Source organism: Agrilus planipennis, unplaced genomic scaffold (genome assembly GCF_000699045.2).
Source record: "Agrilus planipennis isolate EAB-ADULT unplaced genomic scaffold, Apla_2.0 scaffold18, whole genome shotgun sequence".
NCBI classification, from domain to species: Eukaryota; Metazoa; Arthropoda; class Insecta; order Coleoptera; family Buprestidae; genus Agrilus; species Agrilus planipennis.
The window spans coordinates 1,227,121-1,236,375 of NW_020438920.1; the positions used below are offsets into that span (position 1 = coordinate 1,227,121).

General features: G+C 32.4%; 1 protein-coding gene across 3 annotated transcripts in view; it reads right to left on the reverse strand.

Annotated features, from left to right (window-relative positions):
* The window catches only part of LOC108744086 (myosin heavy chain, non-muscle), a 71,169-nt gene extending 61,914 nt beyond the window's left edge, over positions 1–9,255 (reverse strand). For all 3 annotated transcript variants that reach the window (XM_018479676.2, XM_018479675.2, XM_018479677.1), the window contains exon 1: positions 8,680–9,255. In XM_018479676.2, the coding sequence (XP_018335178.1) occupies positions 8,680–9,033 (354 nt within the window). In that variant the 5' untranslated portion in view covers positions 9,034–9,255. The remainder of the gene's footprint in view (positions 1–8,679) is intronic.

Consider the following 9,255-nt stretch of genomic DNA (forward strand, 5'->3'; position numbering starts at 1 on the left):
ACAGACCACTTCGAATTATTTTGTTCGATTATGGTAACGTGCCTATCACGTTGAGGTGAGCTACGCCGGGATTCGTTTCAGCAAGTAGATATCCATATTTTTAAATGGACCTTGTTGGAGCATACGTAATCCTAAAATGTAGCATCGTACTACAGATGGCGCTCACCCCGCCATTTGTGGTATTTTCTAAAACTTTTTTACTATTTAATTTTCTGTAATCAATTAAGTATAAAATATTTTTTAAGATAACCTTGCAGGCATATTCTCATTTTTTAAATATTGGAGTTTTTTTAGGCTAATAGTGGTGTTTACACTATATCATCAGTAGCGAAGATTAAGTATGATTCATATTTTTCTGTTTGAAGTGATTGAGATATAGTTTTTCTATCTTTATGTTATAGTTTTTTCGGTTTAGCAACAAATAATTCTTCTATATTTACCTTTGTCACTCGTTTTAATTAGAAAAAAAACACTGATGCCAAAATAGTTTATTTAGCGTGATAGACCAGAGCCAAAATAGGACTGCAAATAATTTCATTGATGTAAAATCAACATCAATCATTCCATATCAAAATATTTACAACTCCGTTTTGTTTCCGATCTTTTACACATTGTAATTAGAGATAGAAATGGAATCTATAGTTTCTTTAGCTTTTGGTTCATCTAATAAGTGAAGTGTTCCGAGTTGTTTTCTAAGAATTTTGATTATAGGTATTTATAAGCACACCACAATATCTTGTAGTTTTCAGTTTTATAGAGCTGGCGTATATTAATTCGATATTGTTTTGCAGGCTGTTTTATCGCAAATCATAGAATTTCGTAGTTCGTTGCTAAAGGTACGATAAGTGGTGATTTGGCAGGTATTGATATCATGGAACATGAAATTGAACCCAGAAAACAATATCGATCCAATATTTTAGATTATCCATTTCCAACGAGTTTAGAATATTTTGGGCTCTTTGCGGTTAAACAATTAGAAGGTATTCATGGAATGCCTCTTTGTCTCCTTTTTAAGTTTCTAATACCTTCAATGGCCAATGTGAGCAACTTTCATTAATCATTTTATATAATGTTTGATCGGTGATACTGGCAAAACTTTAAATGGCAAAAATGAATAGAAAATACGTTTGGAAAAATATTTTAAATAAATACAAGTATTTCAAATAAATCACATCTGTGATCCTAATAAATATTATAAATGCGAATGTGAGTTTGTTTGTTTGTCGGCTTTTCACGCCTTACCTTAACTTCTGAACTGATCATCAAGAAAATGACATAGGGCACCTTCTATCCAGAAAAAAAATACTACTTCCTCTTGACTAAAATAGTAATAGCTACAAACACGACTTAATGACACTAAAGATGATATTCAAAATTAAAAAAAAATATTTTGATATCGTTAAGTGTGATGAAGTTATCCAATTTATTGTGATGCAAGACGTGAAACCAATTTTAAATAAAGCTGCTCGGTTACTATGACGTCACACGGCACAATTAGCATTATATATTATATGTGGTTTTATTACTTATTAAATGGTAATTATTAATCCTAATGAGAAATTAAATGCTCCAGGCATTTTTCAAAATTTACCGTTTGCTAGATGGTTGCGTGGACAGAGCATGAGCAAAAAAAACTATTTAAACACTAAAAAAATCTGTTTTGACCATACAGTAATTACATGATCATTAAATAATTCCGGAACAGACCAAATACTAATTAAATGCTATTATTATATTATTTTTCAAGTACATTAATGACTTCGGAATAACACTGACACAAAGGGGGGGGGGGAAAAATCATCTAAACAAAGAAGANCTCAACAAGGCCAAAAATCACACAAGATAAAATAAATAGTGACTTTCTTATTTAAAACTGAAGTTAAGGTACCTAAGTACATTTTAATATCTTCCATTTACAATAAATATTTCTATATTTATAAGGGTGACAATTTCCGAGAACAGCTGGCGAACGGGTGAAGCCAGGGCCGTACCTCGCGGAATTTCGTCAGATTATCTGCCTAAACGGCGTATGTCAAATCGTCTGTCATGTATTGTAAAAAATGACCATTTTTCGATTCGAGGTAAAGGTCTAGATGATGGCCCCCACCCATGGTGGGGGGGGTCGAAAGAGGAGGTCTCCCCCACCACTGTACCATAAAAAGTTCGTGGCGGTCTCACCCCCATAAAATGTTATGGGGGTTCAAAGTTAATATGCCAATTTTTATACATTTCTAGGCATGTACATATTTATATAGTCATTCTTAAACAATATTCAAAGGTAAAACCAATGAAAAATACATAAAAATANTTTTATAGGGGTGAGACCGCCGCAAATTTTTTATGGGGTTTTACTCAGGTGACCACCCCCTTTCGATCCCCCTGCCCCTACCCCCTCCTAATCCCCATAACTTTTTATGGGTGTGACACCGTCACGAACTTTTTATGGTACAGTGGTGGGGGAAACCTCCTCTTTCGATCCCACCCACCCCAAAGGGGGTGGGGGCCATCATCTAGACATTTACCCGATTCGATACTACGTAAAACACTCAGTAAGACTTTTATGTAAAAGCACTCATACATAACAGATAAGAACAGAGACAGCGCTTATGTAGGTACATAACCAAGAAACAGGATTTTTATCTGGGGCATTTATATTTTATCTTTTGTTGGAATTCAGATGTTTCAAATAAGTTCAAAAGAACTTTATCTCCGAATGCACATACATACACAGTCGCAACTGGATATGTTGAATGCTTATAACCAGACGTACCATACACATACATATGTATATGTACAACAACATACTCTACCTATACTTTACGCCATCCACCTTCGTAAAACGAAGATAAATATTATTTTGTACGCTGTTTTACATTCATACGATTCATGTGTGTTGCTGGCATCACGAAAGTTCGTTATTATTGTAGAGACAGAGTGAGGGCGTTCTGTGACAATGACCTCCACGTTGCTGCAAAGGAATTCTTTATAGATCACGTATTTTATTATACAGGGTGATTGTTTTATTACGTTATGCAACGACACGATTGACCATCCAGATATTATATTTAAATACACACGTACGTTTTGCAGTTTGCAGGAATAGTAAGAAGATAATTTTTATATTTACAATTTCATCTGAAACACTGTTTTAAGTCTATTTGTTCAAAATTAAAGAGTAACAGCGAAAATTAAATATACATATATCAATGTGAAAATTCATTTAATTTTCATGAAAATTACCTCACATTCATGAAAAAAAATTGTTGCTCTTGTCATACCCTCGCGGGGAATCGAACCCGGGACCTTTAGCTTTACATATACTATTGGGATCCGTCAAATGGGAGGAGCCTAAAAACATGGCGTCGATTAGGGAAATTTTATCGTAGTTCCTATAGTGTACCGTGCAATTTTCAAGTTTTTAAATTACGATAAAATGATAAGTACTGACACAATATGTGATGGGCTGACACAAAGCCCCGGAAAGGAAAATTCGTTGAAGGTGAGCGTGTTTTTAATGCCAATCACATTATAAAATTCGGTAATAACAAATTCCGTCAAGTTTAATGCCTACTTTTACAAACTTCGGTTTTAAAAAGTGATTCACGTTATATAATTGGTGAGGTGATTCTGGGTGATTTAAGCAATATCATATCAATGACTTGCACGTGCAAAGCCGATTTAAGAGAACGTTGCAAACACATTATTGCAACTTTGTTGTATTGCAGCAGGTAGGTTCTTAACCTCAAAATACTTATATCGTATCATTAGAATTGTGTTAAATCAATTACACAGGAATAAATAATTTCTCACTTTATAATTTTAGAATGATTCTAGTTTTAAATATTAAGGTTATGGCTGATGGTAAATACTTGCTGAAATATAATCGTGCATTAAAATGACGTGAACAATTTTTATTCCGGAATTCACTTCTTTGATACCTACTACTTTCATCCAAGCTTCTATTAATTTTCCGAATATATTTTTTACATATATAAAACGGTTAGTTTTTATTGGAAAGTACTTAATGTAGGTGAAGAGTGAAGATCTATGTCTGAAGTGCTATTGCAGCTTTTCACTGAATATATTAACTTTTTATTTGATTTTTTAGAAGAAAACTTCGTCGACTCCTTCATCAAAAAAATTTTTACTTTTTAACGTGTTTTATTATTTTAATAAACAATTGGATTGTAAAAAGAACTAAAAAAAAAACAGCTCAAATTGCAAGATTCGAACTTGCACACCCCGGCACAGTAGACCTACGCTCTATCCATTGGGTTATTGAGAAAATCAAAATGAAAAACAAATCATATTGCGTGACCTTTTTGTGTGAAAAACAAACAATAGGAATTTTCCCAGAAATGGGGCCTAACTAAGTCGATTTTTCGTCCCCATTATTATAAATTTAATTTGTAGACGTTTTCAACCATTGTAATAGTTCTTTGAACAATCATATGAACGCATTGATTTATAGAATTATTTGTCAAATCAAGTAAACAATGGTCTAGTTTTTATGTGACTAATACATTTCTTAACCCACACTTATTGTCCCGAAACTTCTGAAAATATGCAGCTTGATAACGACCAGTTTAGTCCGTGTGGCGCATTAATGCATTAATTTAATATGTATTTACATTTACGACGAGTTTTTCGTAAAATAAACCAAAACATATTCAGCATTTTTACTTTCATTTTATGATGTCATGATGCTCTTCGGTAGACAATAAAATTTGATAAAGATACTTTTATCGTTTGGAAGATAACACTAAAACAACAAAATTGTGTAAAGCAATGAGTGATTTTTGTACTTTACGTACGAATCAAGTTTGTTTTTAATCATTATTAGTCATTTATAAAATACACAAAAAAATATGTATACAATGAATGCATCTTTTTTGTGTATATACCTGCTTAAGTTAAGCGACTTTTTTACAGAACTGATTTTAACGATATTTTTTATTGGATCGGCCATATACCTATCCCAAGGGTGGTACCATCTTTCATATAAATAACAAAGGAATATAAATCAAATTAAAGGTATTCGGGAGCTCAGTTGGCTTAGAACAGTTTTTTAAGAAGCAGGTAATACACATATACATTTTGCATTACAAAATAAGCTTCAAAGTAGGTATCACAAGTACATACATATACATTTATACGTATATACGTAAGTAACTATGTGAAATGAAAAAGTGGCACACAGTAGGTAGGTACCTAGTTTATTTGTACCTACCACATGATATAATAATGCATTATGTATGCATTCTTTGGCGGTGTGCACAATATACAGTTGTCATTTACTTACTACAAACGTTGAAACAAAACAATAGCAAAATAATTAATAATTAATTTAACAAAATTCCAATGTTTATTCTTAAACAGGTCAAACGACCAACAAATATAATATGTATATCTATAAGCGGATAAATACTTAAGAAAAGGATAATAATAAAAATAATTAATTTAAGACAAAGTGGTTCAAGAAAATCAAGAGTGCTGTGCGCGTTGGGTAATAACAACTGACGCGACGTTGCACTTCACTTTCGAAATCGCGAATTTTGTTTACTTTTATTCGTACATGCGTTAGTATGTAACATCGACATATGGCATTTATTACTTTACCATCTATAAAGTTCTGCCATTATGATCTCACAAGTTTCAACCTTAATATTGTAATGGGAAATTGGGTTAAGACGGTGATTTCATCGGGTCATTTTTTTTAACGAGCGTAACAAAAAAAACTGGTACGTATCGTGAAAATAGCGAGAACACATGTTGCTTATGGATTTGTTTAATATTATACACCAAAAAAATAAGTGACGATAGTGCATATGTGACAAAATAATAATCAATTAGAGATATGCCTACGGTTAAGGATGTTTGGGAGGCACAATCGGAGACAAGAGTACATAAAATTAGAAATTCGTGATTAATTAGGTTTTGCAGCATATCATGAGGTAAATAAATACTATCTATACTAAAAAAAAGTATACGGTTTGAGAGAAAATTTGGAATTTGACCAAAAACTTTGAATAAAATAAGAAATAACGAATAATATGGAAAATTTTTAACTGACTTTTGGCAGTGAATATGCCTTGATTTCAACTTCGAAACAAAAAAATATTTAGTTTCAATCTCTATTAATAATGAGCGTAAAACTTTTTAATATGTTTAAATAATAATTAAAACTTTAAAATTGCATTTATTTCAGACAATTATAAATATTATCATTATATTATCAAGTAAAAACGAGATTTTCAGCTAATTTTTCATTTTTTCCTCGATAACCATTTAGTGAATTTGAATAACCTTACGCTAAAGTGATTCTCCAGAGTTCAAGTTACTTATTATAAAAGTTTGAAATTTCTGGTAGCTTTTTTTCTGTTAATAAAAATAAATTTAATCTGTTCGGTTAACGAATCTCCATAAAATGACGTGTAAAATTACAATTTTTTAAAATTTCAATAACTTTTTAACGGTTTAGTGAATCGATTTGTAATTTTTACAGGAGTTTTAGAATTGAAAGAGGAACGTTCTTCCAAATTTTTATTTGTCTCATAGCATTTTGACATACCTCCCAAACATCTTTAACTTACAAAATTAATTTATAAAGTTAAAAACGAGAACCACTCCCTAATTTTCTGCCCTTAGAATGCTTTTTTCAAATCTTAATGAGATCACCCTTGGCAGTATAGCCTATCCAATAAAATCGGTTCACAATCAGTGAAGAAATTGCTTAACATACAAAAAAGAAACAGTCGAATAATTGAGAACCTCTTTTTTTCTAACCTGATTCTGCTTCTAATATGTCTCTGACTAGCCCTTCATGCCTGAGAAGATGTCCTACCAACCTACCTCGCCTATTTCTTACTGACTTCCATAGCTTCTGTTCTCTTACACTTTCTGAACCTCATTATTTCTACATCATTTTTAATTCATACTAGATATGGTCTCTAAATAAATCCGTGTACCATAAGTATACAACTGTTTATTTTTTTACTTATTTTTTCTTATAAAATATCTAATTTNCCTACACGTTAAATCCTGTTGTTAAAATATGAACGTTAATATTTATATTTACAGGTGGCATTTTGCAATTTTCTATTTCCCACTTAAATAATAGGAATTTTTCTTATTTAATTATGGAATTGTATAACTCTACGACAAATAGTTATCAATATATCGATATATTCGATAATTATCGATAGTTATCAGTTGTTTTACTGTTATCGATATTTTTGCCCAGCACTACAATGGGTTCACACCCAAATTAACCTATCTCAAGCACAACAGTATATCATGCACCGAGGGAAGAAAGTACCTGCTGAGTGTGAATTAGTAACCACGTGGAGGATGTTAAAATCCATTCCTAATAAGGAGTAAACGCAATTTCTTAACCGGGAGAGAATGATGGGCTTTCTCGTCCCTACAATCAGGAAAAATCGTACTTTCGAGGCATGGGTATGGTAAAAAATTGTATACAGACCTCGGAAAAAAACTACAGCAACCCCTCTCATGAGTTTGACTCTTTCGCTTTTGTTTGGATAGCAATTCAAACCAGGGATGCAGTGCTTTCTCCCCTTGATGCCCATTAAATGACAGACAAAATAGTTTTTTGCCAAAAAACGCAGAAATTATTATTTCTTTCTGGTGTTTTTTTGTTTGCATCTTTAGAGCTTTTTATTTTCTCTTTATAATGATTCATTTATTTCATATTCAGCTTCCAAATTAGACAAAAATCAGTACGGTAGTCAATATCACAAGATATCACAGAACGTAGAAGTTTTAAAATAAACACTAATACCACATTATTATGATTTTAATTTTTTAAAGTGATTTTAACGAAAAAAAAATTTGATTGTTATTGTGATATTAGTGTTCATTTTAAAATTGTTTTTAAAAATTTTACGTTCTGTGATATCTTGTGATATAATAAACCAGAAGAAGGTTCAGAGTTTCTTCTCGTTTTTTTTTTTATTTAACAGCACCGGTTCAAATTAATTATGGTAAACGTGAAATATACCTCTATAAAAATATATATAATTATCAGTGTAGTATTAACATTACTTCGTTTACTGTTCTTATCGTTTTCTCTGTTAATTAGTTCCAAAAAATTTCTTACAATAAATTAAACATTTCATTTTGAACTTTCGTATCGCCGCTTATTTGATAAGTAAATCGAATAATAAGGCGTTCCATGTAAACTGCATTTTTAATATCCGCCTACGCTGCCTTCACGATAACAAAAGACAACGACCATCGACCACTGACTCTTCTCTTTTGTTCCTTTGTCGCTCATTAAAATTAACGTAATCGCATGTAGTTTTCGTTAAATCGCATACGGAAATGAGAATAACATGATTTAGAAACAAATGTTTCACGTTTTTAATTCATTTCATTGCTTATTTTCGTTATATACAACGACATTGCGAAAATACCTCCCAACAGGTGTCACCAAATATGCAGGTGATTCACACGGTGAGTCGTAAGGCAAGAACACCTAACCTACCTCCATAGTACATAGAAACACTAAATAAAATAGCATACAATCTTGCCTTTACCTCCCGCAATTGCGAAAGTTAATTCATTGATGAGAAACTAATAATTATACTAATCAGTACATAAATAGTACATGAGTATGCAGAAAAAAAAGTACATTTTGAAATCAAAAAAGTAACTCACATAGATCAGGCCGGAATAATATCTGTCCTTTAAATTGTGCAAAACGCAAGCTTCATTTAGACAAGTTAACTCTGCCATATCTTCGACTTTGTCGAATTTAGGCGGATTCATCTTTTGGATGTCATCCTTAGACACCAAAGTCCTTTTGCCGGTCTCCTGAATCTCCACCTCGAATTCGTCCCCTTTTTCTCCTTTTATACTCGCTGCCACGAATCCCTGGGACTCGTGAGGAATCCATATCAGCCTCTTTTGTGTCCATTCTGCTTGTGCCCCCGGATCGTTATAACTGTTCCTGTCCACAGAAAGATATTTCAGTTCAGGATCGTAACGATCTTTTGAGTCTACGTCCGCCATGGTGGTAGGTAGTTGTAAACGGTCGCGGACCCGAACCTCGACAAAAAGCACTCACACAAATAATACAACGTAAGCCGATTTAGTATAAAAATGCATCGATCCCACGCAGAATTGTTGTATTATCGATAACGAAAACTAACAATGGAAACGTATCCACTAAACAGTGAACGCTTTCAACATCCGAACGCGTGATTTTAAACTGAACTCGTGCAAGTACATAAA